The 26,254-nt window shown below is 36.1% G+C and overlaps 3 protein-coding genes across 4 annotated transcripts in view; 1 reads left to right on the top strand and 2 right to left on the bottom strand.

Annotated features, from left to right (window-relative positions):
* Positions 1-2,508, bottom strand: part of LOC113678467 (uncharacterized) — a 30,521-nt gene extending 28,013 nt beyond the window's left edge. The window contains exons 1-2 of the mRNA XM_089206759.1: positions 1,687-2,508; positions 66-274 (exon numbers count right to left, since the gene is read on the bottom strand). Of these exons, the coding sequence (XP_089062885.1) occupies positions 66-274; positions 1,687-2,229 (752 nt within the window). The 5' untranslated portion in view covers positions 2,230-2,508. The remainder of the gene's footprint in view (positions 1-65; positions 275-1,686) is intronic.
* Positions 2,509-2,929: 421 nt separating this feature from the next.
* LOC113678466 (protein SPMIP1) lies at positions 2,930-4,080 on the top strand. The gene has a single exon (XM_027195349.2). The coding sequence runs from the start codon at positions 3,082-3,084 to the stop codon at positions 3,619-3,621; it is 540 nt and encodes a 179-aa protein (XP_027051150.1). The 5' UTR covers positions 2,930-3,081; the 3' UTR covers positions 3,622-4,080.
* Positions 4,081-4,801: 721 nt separating this feature from the next.
* On the bottom strand, positions 4,802-25,886 carry LOC113678465 (glutamine--tRNA ligase). Of its 2 annotated transcripts, none has more exons than XM_089206760.1 (25): positions 25,559-25,886; positions 24,022-24,172; positions 22,914-23,023; positions 22,412-22,487; positions 22,041-22,105; positions 21,564-21,620; positions 17,947-18,082; positions 17,305-17,390; positions 16,645-16,731; positions 15,844-15,943; positions 14,602-14,680; positions 14,392-14,500; positions 13,414-13,446; positions 12,862-12,959; positions 12,550-12,642; positions 11,907-12,044; positions 11,140-11,227; positions 10,298-10,383; positions 9,673-9,724; positions 9,228-9,332; positions 8,399-8,491; positions 7,852-7,979; positions 7,180-7,246; positions 6,584-6,709; positions 4,802-6,254 (listed from the first exon to the last, which is right to left on the bottom strand). In XM_089206760.1, the coding sequence occupies exons 1-25, from the start codon at positions 25,754-25,756 to the stop codon at positions 6,204-6,206; spliced, it is 2,412 nt and encodes an 803-aa protein (XP_089062886.1). In that variant the 5' UTR covers positions 25,757-25,886; the 3' UTR covers positions 4,802-6,203. The 2 variants fall into 2 exon arrangements, with proteins under 2 accessions (XP_089062886.1, XP_089062887.1); XM_089206761.1 differs by lacking the exon at positions 25,559-25,886 and adding an exon at positions 25,116-25,222.
* Between the last annotated feature and the right edge of the window lie 368 nt (positions 25,887-26,254).

Raw genomic sequence — 26,254 nt, 5'->3', positions numbered from 1 at the left:
ACTTTCAAACTTATTGACAGCCCTAAGGAATGTTTTAACTTCTTGTTAGGTCTCAAGAATCTTACTTTGTTCGTAGAGCTTGTATTAAATCTGTAGCTGTGACTTTCTGTCTTGCTTTCTTTGCAGCTTTCTCATCCCACTCTTCATCCTCATGCAGCAGGGCCACAACACCTTCATGATCCAGTCGCTTGGTTCGTCGTTCAGCTCCTTGTTTCAGTTTGTTGGCCTGGTGCATTCTCTCCCTCTCTTCAGCAGCTAGGGATGCCTCATCCTCCTTAAAACAAATTTAGCATGACATATATCACATACACACCTAGTAATAGCCTACCTTACTGTAGAGTCAGTGTCAGTGGCTCCATGGTGGAGCACTGGAGTACAGAATCATATGATTGGCTACGGTAACAAATCCGATCCAAAAAATATGTCAGCTGATACACTGGTCAACGCATCAGACCATAGTCTGTTCACTGTCAGCCAACTGTTGCCAACTAGTCTCCCTTTCAATAAATGACAAGCCTCAATCGTGTGTTGGTGATGTGTCAGCAGTGCATCTCTGACTTTTTTTACATCCAGTTAAAACTATTGAAGGAGGATCAAGCCACAGTGCTTCTCAGTGCTTGGCATCAGTAGTGCATTGTCCAACATGTCGGTCAACACTTTGGCTAATGCATTGGTAGGATTGGATCTGTTACCTTATCCCCTACTGTCTGAGGTCTGATTCCTCATATCAACTCATGGTCAAAAATACATGTACTACACCCAATACAGCTGTCAAACTTTCATCATGCCCAAAAGGATCAATTTTGGCAGGCTTGCCTTAATTCCCATTGTGAATTTGAAAAGGGAAACCTAAGAAACAGTTGCTGTCTTGCAAAATAAGCAAATTCAGAGAAAATTGAAACCTTTGTATCAATCTGATGAAGAAAAACAAACTCAAGGAAAAGGAAAACTAAGTCAAGTTTGGGTATCCTGTTATTGTACAAGTTTGGGTATCCTGTTATTTTACAACTCTGTTTTGAGCTCTAAAAAAAGTTATACTCTTTTCAAATACCATGACTTACTGGCTTGCATGGTTATTTGTAATTTGTGTAAGAAAACTTGGTTCCAAAAACCTGGAAGCATGCCACCTGTTTGCTGTAACATTTGCAAATGCAGAGACATTTGACCACTGCGTCACAACACTACCAGGGCCAGCCCAAACCATGTTTATAGGAGAACTTAAATCCTCTTAGGCTGAGATCCTAACTTCAAAATAATTAGATCCCAGCTAAAGGGTAAGCTCACTTGCCAAGTAATCACAAAGAAAGTTTTTTTTGTGCGAGATATAGACAAGCTAACTGAGCCACAAAGACCATTAAAAGCAACCTTTAGATTCAGTACCACAGACAATAATAAGAGGTCAGTGTTGAGAATGTGCATACTGATATTTAAGCGTTAAGAATGAAGCTAAGCCTGCTCTCGAAATCAGCCTAATTATCCCAAATAATGCTCAGGGGGGCAACACGAAACCATTCCAAATCATCTCAAAGAACTCAGAAAATCAGGCTAACCACACTTTTCTATATGATCCCCTGAATCATTGAATCAAATGCTAAAATTGGGATGCCCGTGACGAATCAGGCCTTCATACTGAAATCAAGTCTTAATAATTGTTGCCAGATAGCTTTTAATGCCTTCAGAACTTACCTGAAACTTTTCCAGTTCCTTCAGATTCCTGTACTCATTTTCAACACACCGCAAACCAACATCTCTCTCCTCTTCGTTAAACTCTTCTTTCTCACAAGGACCACCATCAACCAAGTTACACAGGAACATCTTGATTTCATCAAAACATACATCTGCATCGGGATATTCCCGCTGAGAAACAAATGATCGCCAGGTCTTCATTGAAAACAATTCATTGTGGACAGCTTTGAAAAGCAACAGCGCTGTTTTGAGAGAAATTCTTCCTTTTCCTTCGACATCAAGTGATTTAAAATCCCAAGAAATTTTTTCTTCGAGACTTTTCCTCCGGTCAAGGTCGTCTAACACATCCATAAATTTTTCTCGTGGACAAAGTCCGCGAGAAGAACTGCCACAAACTGTTCTTATGGCAGCTTCGATTTGTCGAGGATCGATCGGAGAGAAGTACAGCGATTCGTGAAAATCTTGGAGCTGATTTGAGGTCAGATAACCCCTCATGTCCGTATCCAGTAAATCAAACATCAATTCCATATCAATAAGTCCCATTTTTGGTCGATAAGATGGAGTAATCACAGGTTAGCTGATTGCAGACTTAACTATAAGCTAACTCAAAGACTACGAAGCCAATTTCTGAGGTGTTCTCTGTTCGAACACTGAACTTTAAACAACTCTAGCCATAATAGTTAATCATCGTTGAAATTATTTTCTTCCTCTCCGGCATATTTGATGACAAATATCTTTACAAAGAAACAAAACTCTCCAGCGAATGAAGAATGCGGCATATACATGTAGCTATGGCTGCCATAGTATTTACCTTATGACGTCAGAGGTCACACAGGGAACTTCACGCACGGGATCACACCCGCAGGTGCGGGACAATACGGGTCGATCGATACAGCACAAACTCCGATTTCAGTAACATTTCTTACCTGAAGTAAGAGTTAGATAAACTCGATGCAATTCTAGTTCCCTTTGTTTTATTTTCTCTTTTTTAAAAGGCTTACTGGTGTTAAAAAAAAGGCAAGTGAACAAACAAGAATAATATTTTTCGGCTGACTGGCAATCAAGATTTTTTCCATGAACAATTCCTTAATAAACGATTTCTGTTCCAGGGCGGAAAACGACTTTTAATTTTTTTTTCATTTAGAATCAGAGAAATAATTAATAAATTACGACTTCCCCCGAGAAGCTGCGGTTTACACTATTCTTAGCTAACCTGTTATGACATTTTACACAGAGTGTCCTTAAATAAACCAGACGTCTTAAGACAGTTGTCCATGGCAACTGATTGTAGCATTCCGCAGGAGCGTAGGACAAACATTGCTATTAAGACTTCAAACAAACTTAACACACTGCTGGCGACTTTTGCAAACTCTAAAGCTCAAGAAATCTGTCAAGATGGTGCGGGAATTAAATATGGATACACAGCGTCAAAACTTTTGGAAGGAATCCATTGACAAGGAAGCATATGTCCGCTTGAACTGGCATTCAAGATATTCCAAAGAATTTGCGCGCGACGTAGCCGCCATGGCTGCGAAACCTCGAAAAGAAGGACTTAAAATCAACGCTTTGCAGGGGTTGAAGCAAGAAATGGAAGAGAAGGAAAAGGAGAAGAAGGAGAGTACTACTAAAAAACAGCTTGAGGAGAAGGCTAAGGCTGATCCAAAGTCCCTTCTTGTTGAAATGCGTCCGGTTTCAGGCAAGACACGGGAATTGTTGTACGACGGTTTCAGCGCACTTGGAGGCGGTCGCTATGCATATTTACAGAAGAGAAAGCTAAAGGCTCCCGAGCATAAATACGAATTCCCCATCACGAGCTCTTGGGAGATCGGTTGGAGATTAAACGACTGTATGAAGACCACAAACCCATCGTGCGGTCGTACTCGAGTCATCAAGGACACGTTTTACCGTCAAAATGGAATTCTGTACAATGACTGAAAGAAATTAAGTTTTTGATTAAAACATGTTTGCTCGGAGGTCTTTATTATCAAATAACATTTGTGACAGAGCTAATACTTTGATCTTTACCTTGGATAATGAAAATACTTTTGTAAAACGCTCAGTGTGATGAGTGATGTCAATAACAAAATTCTCTTTGGTCTTTGTCACACTAGAACGCTAGCGCTAATTTAGTTATTAGCAACCATACTGTAATTGACTTAATTATTGTCAACCAGGAAATTTTTTGTAAAGGTGCGGGATATTTTTAGAGTTTGTATAATTTTTTTTCGTGGCGAGCTTTCTTTGAGCGATTTAGATCCTTGCCAACTTTTGTCATGTTGATGAAGGTTTTTTTTTTAGGAGCGAATTAGTCACGTGCAGCATCAAGGAATGTGAGATTTTTTACTAATATTTGCTGTTTAATAAATCAAAGTTTTGCCCGTTTTGTACGCATAATAATTTGTTGACGATAGTTTTTTTTTCTGTTTTATGGGGTTACAACCAATTTTTAGGTGCAACTGTATGTATATGAGAATAACTGGGCTTTAACAACTTTTATTCCTTTCAAATTTTTGGACATTTCCTGAGGAAAGCCTGGGAAAAGATAACAGCAGGAATGTCCTAGGGAACTCTTAGACACATACACAGCATTTTCCTATTTGTTAGGCTTGACAGGTAAAAGATGTTTTCAAATTGGTTTTGCAATCCTTTTACCAGTTGAATATTCAATAATTCAAAGGGAATTTAAGTGGTACCCTGGGGTACCTCTGAAAGTAAATTTTACTGGTTACTGCCTGAAAAGGAGAACACGGATACAAGCTGGAAGCCTGTGTGATCAGACATTAAACAGTCTGTCCTATTCCTTGTGAATAAAAGTACATTTTGAAACCTTGTGCCAAGTTGAGAGGGCAATAAACTACAGTCTGGCACTGTTTAATAGTGGCCCACATAATTAATCTACTCCACTTCAATTCAAAACACAGCACAATTGCTGCTTGCATCAAGAACTTGGCAAATCTAGCAAAACAACCTGCCAGGTATTCCTCACAGGTATGATGTTCAGGAGATTTTAATAGAATTTCCATTTTAATTGTTACTGGGAAATCTAACAAAATAGTTGCCAGGTTGCTTTTATAAAAACATGAATGTTGTTTTTCTAAGTATCCAAAGTATAAAATATTGTGAGTGACCTTTATTGTTTGCTTCAGAAAGCACAAAACTCATCGAAATAGGTACTAAAAGGAATGGTAAATATTAATATCATTAATGTTACTAACTAAAGGAAACTCAGAAGAAAGGCATTTTGTGAGACTACATAAAACAGAAAAACTGATACTTAGTGTCAAAGCTTTGAGAAAGTCACATTGTGTAACTCAGTTGAGAAGTCCACTAGGAGGCCATGATATAAAGTAAACTATATAGCTATATGTTACTGCAACATTTACTAGTACTCAAAGACATGTTATGCCTTTTTTATGTCAAGATTTGTTAAACAATAGCTGACATACTACAAGAGCCTTAATTGGTCAAAGATCTATCAATTATAGCAGCGATAAGCCCATAATAGAGAATTGAGACATTTTGTCTAATTATTTAAACAAAGTCAAATGGTTGTTCAACAAAACTGTATCCTAAACAATCCTCAATTTAGCTGAATCTTTCATCTAAACATTTACTTTTGTGAACATTGTTAAAAGAGCCAAAAGCTAACAGTGGAAGGGCATTTATTTAATATTATAGAGAAAACCTAAGGCCCACTGGTTGAGTAAAACAGTGGTTTGGGTTAGACCTTAAGCAATTAAGCAACCCTTCAAGTTTATTTTATGAATAAAGCAATCACCGGTAATAGTAGACCACACTTATTGTACCATTTCACCAGCATGATGACTCACTTGGGATGTTGGTAAAAGTTTATAAATCATGAGCTGGACACTCAAGACATGTTTTCCAACCTTTTTTCATGTTCTCCCAACATCCTGCATAGGTTAGTACTCTGGTAAACCAATAAAAAGGGTGATCTATTGCTTAAACAAGCTATGTTAAAAGAAGGTCCCTCTGGGAGTGAAGGAAATATTCCAGCCATACCCAAGGTACACATTCAGAATTTCAAATCTCAGACATAGTAGAATTTGGATTATTAAGTCTCCAACCATTTATTTTATTTTAGATTTTATCCTAGTTCCAAAAGTTCATAACCAAGTAATCTGCCTGAGAGATGCACTAAATTAACCATTTACATCCTAATATCAGTAAGCATATTCTCCATACTGTTCTCTATACATTTCCAAAGAGGCTGACAAGGAGAATTTGTGTAACAATCAAGAGCTGCTTTAGTTAGTGATCATCTCCTCTGTTCTCATAACTTTCATGTTTGATTCAGGGGGTGATATTGTAAGGAGAAATTAGATGCTAGTCGCTCTTAGGGACTAAAGGGTTTAGAATAATAATAAATGAATGTGGTTGTAAAGAGGTACTCTAAGGGAATTTGAATCGCTATGGCTGGGTAATGGTCACTAGAAAGTCTTGGCACTATATTATTTGAATAGTATTCATTGATAAAGGTATATTCTGTTTTCCAACTACAGTTTGCCAGGATCTTCTTTCAAAGAGATTGTTCTGTTGAACACCAGCTGAAACATAAGACAAAAAAAATTGCATCATCTAGCAAAATTATCATTTGAAGTAAGCTGTTAATCAAATCAGTTCTTGGGCTCTGATGAGTTGAGGATTGCACAATATTCTGCCATAGTGACTTTGTTTGGGGTTTCACTGCCCTGCTGGCTAACCAGTCATTGATTGTCTTTTGACTAGCCTTGCAGGCTCATCAAAATATGGCACAACTTGTAAAAGTACTCAGTGATACTACACACTCAAAAATCTAATAAGATACATTTGCTCCATTGTTAACAACATAGCATAGGGCTTCAACGACTGTGCGCAATGAAAGGGGGGTGCTCACCTTGTCTTTACTGCTGTCAGGATCAACACTAAAGAAACCAATCCTTTCAAACTGGAATTTGTCATAGACAGTTGCCTGTTTGACAGTTTGTTCCACAAGAGCATCAGGGATTACAGTAAGAGAATCCTTTTGGGAAAAAAAACAAAGCATGTTAGTGTATTACTAAGGAAGGGGAGGTGTTTGTGGGGAGAGGGGAGGGAGAGGGGGTGTGAAAAAGTCCAATGAATGTCTCAGTGCCTTGCCAAATCAAGCAGGAAGGGGCGGGTGAAAGGGAGCCATAAGTGTTTTTGATGCAACATCAAATTCTCTTTGTGTTTTTAAAGGAAAATAGAAGTCTATCAACACTCACATAGGGCTTTTCCCATCAGCCAATTGATCACACATGAAGAGTGACTAGCATCTAATTTCTCCTTACAATATCAATCTTGCATCTCACATTAAGGTCATGAGAATAAAGGAAATGATCACAACTAAAGAAGCTCTTAATTGTTGTAGAAATTCTCCTTGTCGATGCCTAAGGAAATGTACAGAGAACAGTATGGAGAATATGCACACTGATGTTTGGTTGTAAAGGGTTAAAAAGTAAGAAATCATACCTTGTTGCAATCTGTTATGAAACCACCTGGTACTTCTGCTGGGTCTTCTGGATTCTTGTGTTTGAATCTGTTTCAATGCAATTATCATAGAATTGTTAATTTACAATCAAACAATTTCATTCAGTTAAGTATGACTTGAATAAATTCTGAGTTCCAAGATCATATTTTTCAGACACCGCTTGGCCATCTGAAGACATGAAGTGGTCCACTAGAATGAAAAACTTAAGTTGCCAGGAGAGAGTAAAAAAAGAAGAAATTTTGTCACATATTGCACTAAGACAATATTTTATGCAAAGTTTGTGTCACTTAAACTTAACACCATACACAGTATTTGAAACCAATGTTGTAGCCTGCCACATAACTGCTGAACACAGCAGTAAGTCATTAGATTGGCAACAAATTTTGTTTCCAAAATCTTTTTCTACTCCCCATGATAACCAAAATGGTCGCAGCTCAGAGCACTGAAAGTAAATCCTGCAATCCGTTATTACTACATGTTTGGTTAATTTCAACCAATTATATTGGAAAAAAAGACCCAGAGAAAAAGAGTGTCTTTTGTACTGCCTGTTAAATTTGAAAATTGCCTGCATGGTTTGAAAAGTCACATATGAAAAGTGGTCCTTTGTGTGAAAGCACTGGTCTCTCCAGATAATAAAAATTCAAAATACTTACAGTCTTTCATAAAGTCTGACTTCACATTTCAGAGGTGAAGATACCCAGTGAATGAAAGCCTTTGGTTTTGGTGCAGTTTCGGTTGACTCACAATTCACTAACAACTCTGTCACTTTCCCACTGGAATCCTGACACAGAAAAGGAGAACAAGAGTGAACAAAGAGAAGTTTACTCATAACAATTATAATATCTCAACACCATTCCAAGAAGAAAGTTAATGACTAGGAAGAAAATCACAGCTTAGGAAGAGTGTCTGATTAAACACTAATTTCTCCATGCTAAAACAACACAAAACGTGTACCAGACAGTGGCAAGAATTGACTTTTAACATTTTGGATTGAAAGGGTAAACATGATCGTAGAGCATGATATCCACAAAACTGCTACAGCTTGGCATTGCTGCATTGTAGACATTGATTAAAGAATGTATAAAACAGCTTACAAACTAGAAAACAGATTTGCATTGAGGCACTATGGAATAAAACCCAGTGAACCTCACTCTAAGAAGAAATAGTGACACTGTAGGTATGAAGGTGAACCAGCCATACCTTAACAACTTTATGAAGCGTTATCACCATACCAGCGTACTTGAGGCCAACAGACTGATCAGGAGTGAGACGGCGAAAACCCTTCTCTGACACCTAAAGCAGAAGTTTTGACAGTTGAATAGTGAAGGAGGAGAATAAAAGTATCCATAGCAACCCTGCAGGCAGCCATTGTTGCAGGGACCAACAAACATCTTATGGAACCAGTCAAAAAGACAGGAAGGTAAGGGAAGCTGTCACAAATTAACAAAAACAAATAACAGATCTTGACCCTTTAAATCCCAAGATCTTATCAGTAATTCTCCTTACAGTCTACTATACAGTTTTTGTGATGTTAGTTTAGAGAATCTAGTATTAGATCAACTTATGATCCCCAAATTGATATTTTTCTTTATTCTCATCACTAGTCTACTTGATATTGTATTGATATTGTAAGGAGAAATTCTATCTTGGTCACTCATGGGAATTAAAGGGTTGAAGGATGAAAGTAAACACTTATGAAAGTAGACATCATCTCGTGGACCACTAAATGCATGTTGTTGAGCCAATTTAAAATGAGACTGCCACTCAACATTATCACTTGACCCTTCAACCCCTAAGAGTGAACAATATCTGATTTCTCCTTACAATATCGCCCCTGAATCACACATTCGGGTAATGAGAATAAAGGAAATGATCACACACTTATGCTCTTGATTGTAAAACAAATTATCCTTGTGACTGCTCCAGAAAATGTATAAAGAACAGTATGGAGAATATGCATACTGACATTTCGGTGTAAATTGTTGACACAACCCTATGATTGTCAATTTGGAAATATCTAGTAACTTACCTCTTTAAAGTCTGTCTGTTCAATAAAAATTGTTTTTCCAAATGATATTTCATGACATCCTTTGCTTGTGTCTTGAGGGAAATTGGGAACACCGAGCTTGACTTGCTAACAGAAAAAATTCAACAACCAAAATAAGACATTGCTTGTATTTTGCTCATTGTTTTCCACACATAGTCCAAATAGTTCTTGTGCCATGAAAAAGTTGAAGCTAGGCCAAATGCTTGCAATAAAAAAAATTATTTTAAAACTGTGAAACTGTAAATACAGTATCTTTACATTTTCAAGAATGTTATAATCATGGTGTCACAGTGAATGTCCATGAAAAATTTTCGGCCATCACGGTTTCACTACATAAATTAATTAGATAATTAGATAATTAATTAATTAATTAATTAGATAATTAGATAATTAATTAATTAATTAGATAATTCAAATCTTACATTACCTTGTCAAAGTTCTGAATTGTCACCTTGAGAGGTTCAAGAACAGCCATGACCCTGAAAGTTTGAAAAAGTTTTTATTGGTATTTCCATCACTTTCACAAAAACAATTTTTATATAATAATTAACATTAATATGTTCTTAGAAATCAAAAGTCAATGGCCATAAACTTCTGCAAATGATTGCTCTGATAATAGCAGCGATAACATGGGCCAGATTGGTTGGTTCACACAACAAAAGAAATTTTATGGATATGTCATGGAACTTGGTCTGGTGTCATCAATGAGCAACCTTTGACTGCTGAGAGGGACGAGCGTCAAATTTCTTTTGACAATTTCACCCCTGAACTGATCACGCATTACTCTGACAAGAATAAAGGAAATAATTGCCAACTGGAGAAGCTCTTGATCATTGAACAAATTCTCATTATTGGAACCTTTCAGAATTAGAGAACAGTACAGAGCATAATTTTATTATCAATGATGGTTGGGTGTGAAGATTTTAACTCAATAATCACCATTCACAGCAAAATGTGTCACCACTACCTGTGAATTTCCATGGTTGTCATAAATTTAACATACATGAGCACTGACTAAATTAAAGGAGCACTGCAATAGTTGCTATAACTACCTGGGAGCAGTAACATTCAGTTCATCCCGAACGCATGACTCAAGGAGCAATGGATCTGTGACTGTCTGTGCCATTGTCACACCCACCTGCAACAAAACAATTCAACAATGTTTAGCACTTTCACTCCCGAGAGTGACCATAAAATAATTCCTCCTTACTCTTTCTTCACATTGTAAAACAGGGCAGCAATGTGTAGAAAGAAAAATATTAAATACTGGGCGATTTTTTTCCAAGTTGACACCATGCAAATTCCCAAAGCTTTAAAGTATAGGAAATGAATGTCAGAAGGTGCAGAAAATTGATTCCAGAAGTGAAGGAGTCAATCCTGATCTTTCTTGGGATCATCACTCTGTCCCTAACACTGGGTTCCAAACTCAACTTCTTTCAATGTTGTCAACTTGTGTAATATTATTACATGATCTATTACACCAATGACAGCACTGTGAATATTTAGAGAAGGTAGTGTGGCTGAAATTCAGTTTTACAAAAACAGGAGTCATGCTACCTTTCATGTCTTACCACTTAGATATTACTTAATTAATAATTAATTACTTATTTATTTATTATTTATTACTTAGATGGTGCATGAGTTATTGTCAGTAATATTTTATGAATGTTAATCTCACTTTCACTTCTAACAATTAAAACTATGTAATAAAACAATACAAATTATTACATAATGGTTAAACACAGGTTCCTACATTGGTAACTGCCATTACAAACCAAGACAGTCACAGTTTGGAGTGCACCAGAAGGAGTATCAAATGTCTTGAATACTTCTTGACAATTTGTGTCACAGAAACTATGACAAACTATGTTTTACACATTAAGGAGTAAGTTACCTTGCTGCAGAATTTATTTATAGCCTCTGGAGGAAATCCTCTCCTTCTCAGGGCTGTGAGAGTGAACAATCTTGGATCATCCCAGTCCCTGAAAAAGACAAAAATTAACCTTGTCACTACCAGGAGAGACCTACATGTAAAAGAAATTTTTGTATCAGAAGAATATCAACTACAAACTGTTGTTTGATTAACAACCAAATTCTCTCATCTACAATTAAGAGAGAATGTATGGCAAACAGTAAAGAGAGTGGATATTTTGATCTTGGGAATGAAAGAGATGGTGAATAACACCTAACAGAGAACAAAGGAATCTCTGCAAAAAAAAATCATTATAATTACTACTTTTTTATTTGGTAACGAATGAGGGAAAGAATGTCTGACAATCAGAGATAAGAATTTATATTCAGATCTTGGAACCAAAAGGATCAACCCAAAGATCTGGAGGAAAATTCTCAAAACTCCCAGGATGTGGATAGAAAATCGCCCTCTCAGTATAATTAATTAATATGTTTAAACCATTTAACTCCCAAGATCTCATTGGTAATTCTCCTTACTGTCTACCATACAGTTCTTGTGATGTTAATTTGGAGAATTTAGTATTGGATGAACTTACAATCCCCTAGCTGATATTTTTCTATATTCTCATCAATTGCCTGCTTAACATTGTATTGATATTGTAAGGAAAAATTCTGTCTCATTCACTCATGGGAGTCAAAGGGTTAAAACCATAACACACCAGCACACAACTCCTCTGTTCTCTCACCTACCTGACAATTCCAGAAGAGATCAATTTACCAATTTTTCTCTTGGAGACAACAGTGTAACTCAAGTTTAATCGACCATACTCCCACTGAACTGGGCAGTAGATATCAAGAGCATTGCATAACCAGTAATATGATGAACGCCTGTCAAACAGAAAGAAACAAACATTTAGAAGCTGTGCCTGATGTGACACAGCTAATGTGGGTGCAAACTCAAAGGTATCTGCAGGGAAAAGATCAGCTTCAACTTTTGCAACACTATACATGTAAAGTGAAACCAACATTTGTTATTTTTGGACACGAGCAAGAAAGAATTGGTCTAGTACTAATTGTGAAAAAAAATTGAGAAACTTCATGTGCCCTAATTGTTCAAAAAAAACCTATTGTGTAAAGCACCATAGAAAACTGAAACATTTTAAGTTTATCTAATAAAATCAATAGACCCTGCTTCTGCTGGTTTAACAGCACAATAACCAATGTTGGATATGGAAACAAGACAAGAAAGTTTGTAAATCACTCACCTCTATAGGCATGGGATTTACAATATATTTTTGTGTTCTCCCAGTAACCCGAGTGGGTTATTACATAAATTAGCCAGTCCAAAGTGGGTTCTATTACTAAATTCAATGCCTATCTACACTGCACCTACCTTGACTGAAATTCTTTTGTACAGAGTGAATGTGAGATATCCTCCACAGAATCACACAGACAATGAGTGAAGTCATATGTTGGATATATACACCTGATAAATATAAAATAATCCATCAATATTAATTCAAATAAATATCAGTTTTATAAAATTACCATTAAAAAGCATGGTGAGAATCTATCATTAATTCAGTCAGCTGTCACAGACTACAATGATGAGGAAATAAACTCTGTGATCTGACAATGACATGCATTGATTTTTCTATAACAAGGTAAATATATTATGACAACAAAAATTTATCAATGCAAGTACCATTCAGTTCCAGATCTATGATGAGGGGTAAACTTTATACGATAGGCCACAGGGTCCATTTTTCCATCCTCAAGCGTGGTCCTCATTCTCAGTGTTGCCTTGGGAATGCAACATGAAAGGTAATAATCAACAAGAATCATTGGATGAAGTTGAACAGATAGCATGATTTTCCAGTGATCAGCAGTCAAATTATTTGTCCAAGTTCATGACTGGGACAAGTTAATTGATCTGTCAGACACTGACAGATCAAGATATTTTGCCTAATCTGGGTTTGAAAATTATTTTTTATCATTTAATCGGCAGTTTTGTTCTCATAACTACATAATTCTCTCTCTTGAAAGCTCAGGGGAGCTATCTCCATTTTTCACAAAAGAGCAAGAAAACAAATGAACAGAATATTATTTGCAGAAAGACAAAGTGACACAGTTTATACATGACAAAACCACACTTGAAGGAAGTTATTTCCAAGTCAAGTGGTAGATAGCTTCTCTGACAAGCAGCTTCTCAGCTTCTCAAGTGGAAGAAAGAAAGTTGTAAAATAAAAACCCTTACCACTCCTTCCTCTATTTTCCCTTTTCTCATATCCTGAAAGAGTGCAAACCATGAATGACTTGAACAGAAAATTACTTCAATTTGCTAAGAAGCACATCTAACTATAGGCAGGCTGACGTCTTAAACCTATACTCCCAGGATGTATATATCAATTCTCCTCACAGCCTGTCATATATTCCTTGTAATTTCACTCAGAGAATTTAGTGTTGAATCAAAGGATATCCCCTGATTGTCATTTTTCCATCTTCTCTTCGACTATCTGGGCCTGATGGTTTGAAGGGTGGATAACACTATCCACTGAATAAATCTCCATGTGGTGGATAGTGCAGTAGGTTTTGTTAACACTTCAATAGATGTTGAATAGGGATTTTTCTGTTATATACATATCCACCCTTTAAATAACTGGGCCCTGCTGGACAACATATCAATATTGTAAGGAAAAATTGATTATTGGTAATTATTTGGAGTAGAAGGATGAATCAACCTGAATTTATGTCATCAAGAGAATTAACTGAAGGGTTGCTTGTTGGTCAAACCCTTTAACTCCCAAGATCTGATTGGTAATTCTCCACTCTAGCTGCTAGACATTTCCTTCTAAATTAGTTATGAGAATTTGGTGTTAGATCAAGACAACAACTTCTACCTGATAAGTTTGAATATTCTCATCAGCTGCTTGCAGAATAATGTAAGGATATAATTATTGGGAGAAGTTTCATGTCGATCACTTCTGGGAGTTGAATGGTTAACATGGTGCTTGTCAAATACATGGTAAAAACCAACACAGAAGAGGGTATCATAACTTTCTCCTCATTACCAGTACCTTGTAACAATCTGGGTTAAGCAACCATATATAACAGGGACTACTGTTTGGTGTGGGTCTTAGGTTTCTAAACAAGAGTCTTTGCACCTCAGGATTCTAGGATTTCACCATTGCCACCCCTACATGAGCTACTTAAAAAAAACAACATTGATGCAAACCTCAAACAGCCTCAGTGATTCCTCTATTGGTCTGTCCCGCCAGGGGCTGGGTGGGGGATTATGGCCTTTGATTTCTTCATACTGCTGGTGACAGACATATGCTTGTCCCCTAAATCATCCCAAAGTTGATGAAAAAAAAAAGTAAAATTGTCATTACTGTGACTAGCAGATTTGTTGCTATAAATGCACATCAATGTGATAAATGTTTACCTTTTGATGAGCTCTACAGCAAAATCGTACAATTTTCCAAAATTGTCTGAAGCATGGGTTATCTTCCATGGTTCAAAACCTGAAAAAAAACCAAAAAAACAAATGAAAGTGGGATGTCAAAGTCTGGTGGAGAAGCTACACACAATTCAATTTTGGTTTAGTTAGGAAGGAGAACAATAAAGAGATAATAATTTGTTAGCATGTGCACTATGATTGGTCAATTAAGCAGACTGTATCTCATTGTGCACCTGCTAAATTCAAAAGGTTGTTTGAATAGAAATCTTTCTTCTCCATTTGAACCCAGAAATAAAATAAATATCTTACTAATCTCAATTTCTTGGTCAGTACAGTAAGTTATGGAACGCCCCATATACTTTCCCATTGACCCATCAAACTGAACAGAAAAAACTTGGTCAGTAAAAGACATCAATTACCCAGGAAGAATCAAGTGTGGCTAATGATAGAGATGATCAAGCATGGATTGCAAATGAATCCACTTGGAAATTTGTGAATCAACCCTTTAGATGCCGCCATCAGTATGCATGTTCTCTATACTGTTTTCTATACATTTCATAAGATGCTGACTGGGAGAATTTATTTAACAATCACGAACTTCTTTATTCTTGTCACCTTAAAGCATGATTCAGGGGTGATATTGGAAATTAGATGTTATGAAGTACTACTTGGGGATCAAAGGATTAATTTTTGACAATGGGCATAAATTCTTCACAGTCAGTTAAAACTTCTTGAACTTGACAAATTTAAAGGAAAAACTAAGAGAGATATACAGACAGAAAATATTGAGCTTTTCCTAGAAATCTTCTTTAACAAAACTATTTTAGATAGATAGATAGATAGACGTTTATTAATAATACCTTAATAGCAGCTGGAAGCTGAATTACAAAGGTGTACAAATTATATAATAGAACTATACAATAAAATCAAACCTAAAAGGGAACTAATTTACATATGGGCCCATATACAATTGTAATAGATGTCAATTAAAATGTCTTGCGCTTGCTGGAATGAAAGTATCTCTGAACCGATTTGTTTTAAAGGAAACTCTAAATGGTCTGCGTCGTCGTAACTCCCTAAGTTGATCTCGGTTGTCAAAAGGCAGTAAGTGGTACAAACAATCCAAGGGATTGGAGACGATGTTGTTAAAGAATTTTAAGCAAAGGTCTTCCCTCCGATCCCTTAGGGTTTTCAGCTCTGCCATCTGAAGCACTTCTCTTTACTTACCAAGCCATTTGACCATATCCAAAATTCCTGTAAAAAACTTTTCCTCTTCCTTCTCTGGGTTTGTGTCATCATATCTCAAGTAGCAAACACCATTGTGGGCCTGAGGAGAATTAATAGGAAATAATAAATACATATCAATAACACTGATGAGATTCATAAAGGTAATGATGATGATGAGGTTGGGATTGTGATGGCAATCACAATTATCGCAGTTATACATTCAAAAAATGCTAAAACAGAAATCATTAATGATGATAACATAAACAAGATGAGATTTAGTGCTAGGAGTCTATTAAATACAACAGATTTCAACAATAACTGGCAACATACACTCAACTTCACTGTTCCCAGTGACACAGGTAACACCTTAACAAGGTCCCTCCAAATCACCATGTCTTGAGCTAATCTTGCAGCACTTCCCACATTAAATAATGAACAATTTTTGGCACCATCTTATTCCTGACTTTACATAACCAACAAACCAAAAAACACAACCTCACATCACAATAGATCAAAACTGACCAATCACCACATACTTATACTACTTGAATCTAACAGCCAATATCATCACTGCAAAAACTGAGCAATCAGTTCACCCCACAAACCACACAACTTATACTATTCAACTAAAAAAAAACTCTTCTTTAGACTCCAATGAAGCCTTCCACTTAGGTTGTTGAAACATCAGTAAGCACTACCAAAACATTCCTTCTCCAGACTACCCTTATATGGACGATTAGACTAAACAATCAGAAAAAGCTATCAGAGCATTCTGAAGTGATACAGTATCATAAACCTTACTCTTGCATAACCAAAGTTGAAGTTGATAGCTTTGGCATGACCAATGTGAAGAATGCCATTGGGTTCAGGAGGAAATCTTGTTTGCACCTAGAAAAGTAGAATCCTTAATAAACTTCATGTAATATTTAGCTTGTCAGAAGATGCTATGTAATTATTGTGTAGGTACTGCATGTAAACTCAGGAAACACAGAAAAAAATGACAGAAAATAATAATTAATTACTGAAAATAAATATGGAAGTCTACAAATTACAATAAAAATTAATAAATTGTGAGCTGGGAACTATGCTTACATGTATTTTAGAGTACATATTTTCTAACAACTGAAGATTACAATGTGGGGCTTTTCTCTCTATGTATGATGTTGGACAATCAACAACAATTCCTTATTAAAATGTACTTTTTGATTTCTGTGCAGTCCAGCATTGCACATTTGTATTCCCCAGAGTAAACAGTCAGTTCGAGAGAACAAGTTATTGTTAGTAATAGTCTAGCCCAGGACGAAATAAAATGATCTCTGCCAGTTTTGTAACCCAAGTACTCAGTTAACAGTCCATATTGTTAACATGTCTTCAAAGCATAATGCATCATTCAACACTGAAACTGTGAAATCCTGTAAGAATCATTTCATTACTTGAACAGTTAAACTATCTGACACTCACCCTTCCTCCAGTTCTTTCTAAATGTTCCTTTAGTAGTGCCATTGTCTTAGGGGTTACAACATAGGCAGGTGTAAGGTAGTTCTCACCTAAGTTTAAAAAAGTTATAGAAAATACTGATTAGTACATAGACATAACTAAGTGTGTTACCAAGGGGAGACTGAAGACATCTTACATGTCCATTATCATAAACATTATTACATCATGGCCTGATAATAACTATTCCTAATGAAGCTTCTGACGGTACACGATTTCAAATGAGTCAACCCCTAACACTTGAACATCAGTGTGCATATTCTATAAGCTGTTCTTATTCTTTTCCTAAGGTGCTGATGGGGAGAATTTGTTAAACAATCAAGAGCTGATCCTTCATTGTCTTGACCTTAGTGTGTGACTTGGAGGTGATATTGTCTCTAAGAAGAAATGCCAGTCATTTTCAAAGTTCAAAGGGTAAAATAATTTTGGCTAACCACAAAACTATAAATACTAAAAAAATTTTAGTTTGGTGAGATATAATAAGACAAGAGAGGCAAATATGAAGATGAATTACTAGATACATGCCAGAGTATCATGGCTGGAAACAGAATTTACATTAAAACTAATTGCAAACTATATGATGTGGCCTGTATCCTGAGCTATATTCACCTGGTTTGTGGAACTTGCTTGCCTCTCCAAACAAAGAACTTGTTTCATCATCTCCAGTATCACCATTCAATGAAACCTCTACAGCTGCAGAACGAGACTCTTTTGCTGGCTTTCCCTCTTTGCTGGGCTTGGCCTCCTATGATCAATACATGTACAGTCCATAACATTAACTCTTTACACCCTAACATCAGTAAGCATATTCTCCATTCTGTTCCCAACACATTTCCTGAGCAATAATTTGTTTAGCAGTCAGAAGCTTTGGGGCCCAGTTGCTCAAAGTCTGATTAGTGCTAACCCAGGGTAAAATTTTAATCTGAGTTTCTTCATTCACTTTTTTTAAAAGCCTTTTTCAGATAATTACCTTTATTCTTATTTGGGCATCCAATCATCAAATTGTAGACAAAAGGAATAGTACTGAATTTTCTTTTACAGCTTTCAGATCTGAAAGCAAATTTCACACTAACCCTGGGTTACCTCAACCCAGCTTTGAACAACTCAGCACAGATCTTTAGTTGATGATCATTTCCTCTTTTCTCATAACCTTAGTGTTTGATTCTGGGATGATACTATGAGGAGAAATTACATGCTGATCACTCTGAGAGGGTAAAAGGATGATACTATGAGGAGAAATTACATGCTGATCACTCTGAGAGGGTAAAAGGATGATACTATGAGGAGAAATTACATGCTGATCACTCTGAGAGGGTAAAAGGATGATACTATGAGGAGAAATTACATGCTAATCACTCTGAGAGGGTAAAAGGATGATACTATGAGGAGAAATTACATGCTAATCACTCTGAGAGGGTAAAAGGATGATACTATGAGGAGAAATTATATGCTAATCACTCTGAGAGGGTAAAAGGATGATACTATGAGGAGAAATTATATGCTAATCACTCTGAGAGGGTAAAAGGATGATACTATGAGGAGAAATTATATGCTAATCACTCTGAGAGGGTAAAAGGATGATACTATGAGGAGAAATTACATGCTAATCACTCTGAGAGGGTAAAAGGATGATACTATGAGGAGAAATTATATGCTAATCACTCTGAGAGGGTAAAAGGATGATACTATGAGGAGAAATTACATGCTAATCACTCTGAGAGGGTAAAAGGATGATACTATGAGGAGAAATTATATGCTAATCACTCTGAGAGGGTAAAAGGATGATACTATGAGGAGAAATTACATGCTAATCACTCTGAGAGGGTAAAAGGATGATACTATGAGGAGAAATTATATGCTAATCACTCTGAGAGGGTAAAAGGATGATACTATGAGGAGAAATTATATGCTAATCACTCTGAGAGGGTAAAAGGATGATACTATGAGGAGAAATTATATGCTAATCACTCTGAGAGGGTAAAAGGATGATACTATGAGGAGAAATTACATGCTAATCACTCTAAGAGGGTAAAAGGATGATACTATGAGGAGAAATTATATGCTAATCACTCTGAGAGGGTAAAAGGATGATACTATGAGGAGAAATTACATGCTAATCACTCTGAGAGGGTAAAAGGATGATACTATGAGGAGAAATTATATGCTGATCACTCTGAGAGGGTAAAAGGATGATACTATGAGGAGAAATTATATGCTAATCACTCTGAGAGGGTAAAAGGATGATACTATGAGGAGAAATTACATGCTAATCACTCTGAGAGGGTAAAAGGATGATACTATGAGGAGAAATTACATGCTAATCACTCTGAGAGGGTAAAAGGATGATACTATGAGGAGAAATTACATGCTAATCACTCTGAGAGGGTAAAAGGATGATACTATAAGGAGAAATTACATGCTAATCACTCTGAGAGGGTAAAAGGATGATACTATGAGGAGAAATTATATGCTAATCACTCTGAGAGGGTAAAAGGATGATACTATGAGGAGAAATTATATGCTAATCACTCTGAGAGGGTAAAAGGATGATACTATGAGGAGAAATTACATGCTAATCACTCTGAGAGGGTAAAAGGATGATACTATGAGGAGAAGTTACATGCTAATCACTCTGAGAGGGTAAAAGGATGATACTATGAGGAGAAATTATATGCTAATCACTCTGAGAGGGTAAAAGGATGATACTATGAGGAGAAATTACATGCTAATCACTCTGAGAGGGTAAAAGGATGATACTATGAGGAGAAATTATATGCTAATCACTCTGAGAGAGTAAAAGGATAATACTATGAGGAGAAATTATATGCTAATCACTCTGAGAGGGTAAAAGGATGATACTATGAGGAGAAATTACATGCTAATCACTCTGAGAGGGTAAAAGGATGATACTATGAGGAGAAATTATATGCTAATCACTCTGAGAGGGTAAAAGGATGATACTATGAGGAGAAATTATATGCTAATCACTCTGAGAGGGTAAAAGGATGATACTATGAGGAGAAATTATATGCTGATCACTCTGAGAGGGTAAAAGGATGATACTATGAGGAGAAATTATATGCTAATCACTCTGAGAGGGTAAAAGGATGATACTATGAGGAGAAATTATATGCTAATCACTCTGAGAGGGTAAAAGGATGATACTATGAGGAGAAATTATATGCTAATCACTCTGAGAGGGTAAAAGGATGATACTATGAGGAGAAATTATATGCTAATCACTCTGAGAGGGTAAAAGGATGATACTATGAGGAGAAATTACATGCTAATCACTCTAAGAGGGTAAAAGGATGATACTATGAGGAGAAATTATATGCTGATCACTCTGAGAGGGTAAAAGGATGATACTATGAGGAGAAATTATATGCTAATCACTCTGAGAGGGTAAAAGGATGATACTATGAGGAGAAATTATATGCTAATCACTCTGAGAGGGTAAAAGGATGATACTATGAGGAGAAATTACATGCTAATCACTCTAAGAGGGTAAAAGGATGATACTATGAGGAGAAATTATATGCTAATCACTCTGAGAGGGTAAAAGGATGATACTATGAGGAGAAATTACATGCTAATCACTCTGAGAGGGTAAAAGGATGATACTATGAGGAGAAATTACATGCTAATCACTCTGAGGGTAAAAGGATGATACTATGAGGAGAAATTACATGCTTATCACTCTGAGAGGGTAAAAGGATGATACTATGAGGAGAAATTATATGCTAATCACTCTGAGAGGGTAAAAGGATGATACTATGAGGAGAAATTACATGCTAATCACTCTGAGAGGGTAAATTAAAGGACCAAACTTCAAATCATACAATATTGTTTGAAAAATGGTTCATTTACGTAAATTATCCTTAACCCTTAAGATCTCATTAGTAATCCTCCTTACTATCTCCTATGCAGTTCTTGTGATGTGTGTTTGGGGAATTTGGTATTAGATCAACTAATAAACCCCTGACTGAAATTTTTCTTTATTCTCATCACTTGTCTGCTTGATATTGTATTGTTATTGTATGGAGAGATTCTGTCTTGATCACTCATGGGAGTTAAAGGGGTAACCCTTTGACCCCTCAGAGTGACTTATAAACCATCTCCATCAATTACTTACGCCACTCATTGTCTGGTTCTATGCACTTGGTTATATCAAGGTGGAAACTGTAAAATATGATGCTATAAATACATGTCTCTAGTTATGTCACCTTTGTTTTGAAAGCCTGCATGTCTGCTTCAGTTTTAGGTCCAAGCAAATCTAAGATCTGTAAAAGAGTCAAAATACCAACAATAAATACCATCCAACAAAAGAGTCATTGTTAAATATTAATAGTTACACCTGTGTGAAATCAAACCTTCCAAAAGATAAGTCCATAACATTCAAACATCAATATTTTCCTGTTTTTTTTTACATTTTGGAGCATGGTTCTCTCTAACTTTCTTTCAAAAAATGTTCATAATATAGTAGTCTCTACTTGTGACAGTAATCATGGATCTTCTATCTAATATAGGACATTTTCTTCAGTCTAAGGGCAACTTATTCCTGTCAGCAGTGAAGACTTCCTTTGACCTGGTGTGAGTTTGATGTTCCTGGCAAAACTGATGGATGGAGTGACAACTGATGGACATACAGAATGACAGGCAGACAGTAGGACTGATTTATGGCAAGCTATTGTACCACAAACCTGCATATCAATTTCTGCTTTCACAGCTTTTCCATCTGCCCACTTTAACTTCTCTCTCGCCTTTCCTAAAATTTCAAACAAATTAAAAACAGCTCATATATCTTTACTAAAACAAACGATATCCATTAAATAAGCTCACAAGAGGATTTTTAATTTTCAGGGCTTCCAGAAAAGGGGCACATTAGAGGGGGCCTTATTACTGAGGGGCTTATTTGAGAGGGACTTATTTGAGAGGGGCTTGTCAGAAAGGGGCTTATTAGGGAGGGACTCTTTAGAGGAGGCTTTATGAGAGAGGGGACTCATTTGAGAAGGTTTATTGGAGAAAGTGGCTCATTAGACTGTGAAAGAATAAAGTCTCATTCTAAACTCACCCATTATTATTCCAACATTGAATTTGTAGCGTTTCTTCAACAATTCTTCCTTGTGTTTCTTGATAAGTTCTTCAACCTTGCAGAAAAAAAAAGACAAATAAAATCAAACCAAAAGTCCCTGAAATGAGTGTTATCTTAATCCTTAGTATTAGTAATGGTATTATTAACCCTTTACACCCTAACATCAGTAGACATATTCTCCACACTGCTCATCATACATTTCTTAAGGTGCTGACAAGGAGAATTTGTTTAATAATCAAGAGTTTCTTCTGTTAATGATCATTTCCCTTATTCTCATGACATTATTGTGTGATTCTGGGGTGATATTGTAAGGAGAAATTAGATGCTAGTCACTCTTAGAGGTCAAAGGGTTAAGTTGTAATACACGTAAATGATTCTCCCTTTCAACTGATATACAGTACCTTGCAATTCAAGTAAGTTAAGTGAAACTGATGTGAGCTACTTTAAAAGAGTAAATCAAATCTTTCAATTTCTTACTTACACAGTCTTCAATCTGATCAGGCGTGATGTTTACTCCAATACCACAATTTTTTTCAAAGGCAGCCACATCAACAGGCAAAACTGGATTGGCCTTCATAAAATCCACTGCAGCTAAGATAAAATAAAAGTAACACATAATATGAATATTAATTAACTGATTGAACCCAGGGGTAGAATTTATTTATGTCGTCCAATCAGACAAAGGCAGTCTGGAGAAGTACTAGTGTTCATATCAGTTCATGATATTTTGACAACCCCAGGGGAAGTCTTCATCTTGTCTCCATTCTGATGATGACCTCCACAATGATTTTTAAAATGTCAGTCACTTCCACCAACAGCAGTCCTTCTCAATTTACTCAAACAATCAGACAGTACCATCAAATTTATCAATCCCCTGAAACACCTTTGAAATAATTAATCACCAACTAAACAATAAGTACTTCTTAATCACCAAGTTCAAGGTCTGTACTGTAACTTGTGACACTTTTTTTTGGCAAAGGTCAAAAAAATTCCATTGGGGAAAATCCCAGCAAAAAAAAAACATGTTCTGTAATAATAATGATAATAATAATAATAATAATAATAATAATAATAAATTTAATAGTTATATAGCGCAAAATTCATTATAAGTATATGATCTAATGCACTTTACAATAAATTTTAAAAATATCAAAAGAAACTGCAGGGAATGTGATAGTTAGATTACAAAATGAAAACAAAGTTATATTTAACAATAAATTAAAAAGCGATAAAAAATCTCTATTGTAGATAGTCTAAAAATGTTCACACAGTTAACAGTATGCTTGTTTAAAAAGATACGTTTTCAGTTGTTTCTTTAAAATATTTACACTATTTACACTTAATTTACAGTATGAACCAAGAAAACAAGGTTAGTAACTTAAAAATATATTTTTTTTCCATCTCTGGGTTAAATTAGAGGGGGTAGATTTTGACCAAAACACACTTTTTGATTTAGCACACCATATAGTAAAAAAAGGCTAAATATGAACTGACCAATCATGATGCAAATAGTAATTCAGAGATATAATAAAAAACCTAATCAATCACAGCTTTTCCTCCCTCTCTTTCGCTAGATAGCAACATCATACCTGTCAGTTGTATCGCAGATGCCAACTTCTTGTTTGCAATGTAGTTACTAACAAACTTGATCTGTGATTCATCTTTGATATTGCTGCTTGCCAAGGAGTACATCAAAACACCAGTGGGTTTTTCAATCACATCTGTGGATTTTTCTTTCACCTGTTAAAAACAGAAAAATTGTGATGCTCAATCTAAGCATAGAGAAGCAGTGAACACAAGAAATAGCCATCATCAATTCTACAGCATAGGACAATTGTACAATAGACACTAAAATCTATTTGCCCCAGCCTAGTGTCATACTGACTGTTTCACAAAGGTACAAGCATGTCTTCACAATTCATTAGATACAAAGAAAAGGGCAAAAAGGAAAAAGGAGATCAACTACAAGGCCAAAAGATTACAGAGTGACCATGGGCTTAAAAAAGTACAACTCAAAATTGATCTTGCTTGTCCTTATTTTGGGTGCTTCATTTTGTGTCTTGATTACTTCATCTCCATTAGCACTCTGAGGCAAGTTGTTCAAAGGCCAATTAGCACTAATCCAAAGTTAAATTTTAATCAGGGTTTCTTTATTCCTTTGATCAATAGCCTTCTTGGGATAATTTTCACGATTTTTTTTTTATAGCATCCAAGATAAAAAAGGCGAAAAAAATTATACCAAAATAATAATTTCTTTTTAAACTTTCACGTCTGAAATCAGGTTTCACACTAACCCTGGGTTATCTTAACCCAGCCCTGCTTTACAAATGAACGTGCAGGATGCAAATAGAGAAGGATAAAAAAGAGTGTTTGCATGAACATAAAGCCAGATATTTACACAAGGTCTAGGATAAACCAAGGTTTTACACAATCAATGGGCCTGAGGCACACTCTATAAGAGGGTTGATTGACTTAAAAATGCCCTTTCACTGGAAGCTTTCAGCTATCTCAACCCTGTTCCCCAAAAAAAATGTTCAGATAAAGGGTTAAGTTAAACTGAGGATTGTTTAGAATGTGGTTTTGTTAAACAACAGCTAAACTTTGTTTAAATAATCAGCCCTCAGTGACTGAGTTAGGTCCAGTTGGACAGCGAATATTTAGCTGTGAGTCATGACATACAAACCTTGTACATTCTCGTCCAGTCCTCTCACTCACTCAATTTGTACCCAATATATTACCAGTGTACTGTTCAAAACCAATAAATGCTCATTTACATAGCAAATCTTCATTCTAGTAGTGCATTTTAATTACATCACAAAAAAGCAGGATTTCCAATTATTGCAAGAATCGTAAGAAAGAGGAAAACTTAAGACTTTATGTTACCCACTTATGTTACTATTACATGTAAGTACCAGTTATTGCATCAGCCTACGAAGAACTGATCGAGCTGATATAAGATAGAGGGATTGCAGTAGCACCTTTAACAAACATTCTCAGCCAATCTATCGAAATCACTAAAAATATATAAACATTATTTCAAGCAAGTGCATCCATGATCAGTTAATACTCCACAAAAATCACAGGCTATTAAAATCTATCGAATGAAAACCCGAAGCTTTTACTCACCAAAGTTATGATAGATTCCAGTCGCTTCGAAAGCGCATCATTCTTCAGTGTTTCCTGAGCTTTCTGCTCGCTTAAACCAATACTTTGGAAAAGTCCAGCCTTGTCCATCACCGATCGACTAACAATAACAGGAGAAAAATTCTCACAAAGCGCGGAAGCTAAAGAACGAAACCTTATTCTACGAGCAAACAGCCACATGCATGGAATAGACTATACCTTTGTAGCCGCGCAAACTCGTTCAAGAAGACTAGGTCGAGACTGGCTTGGTTTATTGGATCTACATTTATTTTGGCGGTGTCACAGTACGTTTCCTAAGGTGGACTTGCTAAGGTGCTAACAAGGAGAGTTTGTGTACCAATCAAGAGCTTCTTTAGTTTTGTGATCATTTCCTTTATTGTTGTGACCTTCATGCGTGATTTAGGGATGATATTTGAAGGAAAAATCAGGTAAATAGATAAATACATCAATAGAATGATGAACTTTGCCGCTCCAGAGTAGCCCATTCACCCTTGTGTCTGGTATCTAGAAGAGCCCTGAAGTTGAAACTAACAATGCTGTCGTAGAATTTATAAATTAGGAAAGATGTTTTTCGTCTTGTCACGAGCGTGGGACAAAGAAAAAATTCTGAGTCCCCATGAGGAAACATCTGGTAAACAACTAAAAGTAGATTATAAATTACATATAAAAACACTAAAT

This window comes from Pocillopora damicornis, chromosome 5, assembly GCF_964200805.1.
Source record: "Pocillopora damicornis chromosome 5, jaPocDami1.2, whole genome shotgun sequence".
NCBI classification, from domain to species: domain Eukaryota; kingdom Metazoa; phylum Cnidaria; class Anthozoa; order Scleractinia; family Pocilloporidae; genus Pocillopora; species Pocillopora damicornis.
Note: the sequence above shows the minus strand (reverse complement) of the source record. Positions and strands in the feature narration are given on the sequence as shown.

Bases quoted from the DNA above. Each gene is read 5' to 3' on its own strand.
- LOC113678466 (XM_027195349.2), top strand. From the start codon at position 3,082: ATGGTGCGGGAATTAAATATGGATACACAGCGTCAAAACTTTTGGAAG.
- LOC113678465 (XM_089206760.1), bottom strand. From the start codon at position 25,756: ATGTGGCTGTTTGCTCGTAGAATAAGGTTTCGTTCTTTAGCTTCCGCG. The intron at 17,391-17,946 runs GTGAATATAGCT...TTTTAAACTTAG, and splicing joins AAGCAAGTTCCACAAACCAG to GTGAGAACTACCTTACACCT. The intron at 14,681-15,843 runs GTAAGTAAAGAG...GTTTTTTTTCAG, and splicing joins GGATATGGTCAAATGGCTTG to GTTTTGAACCATGGAAGATA.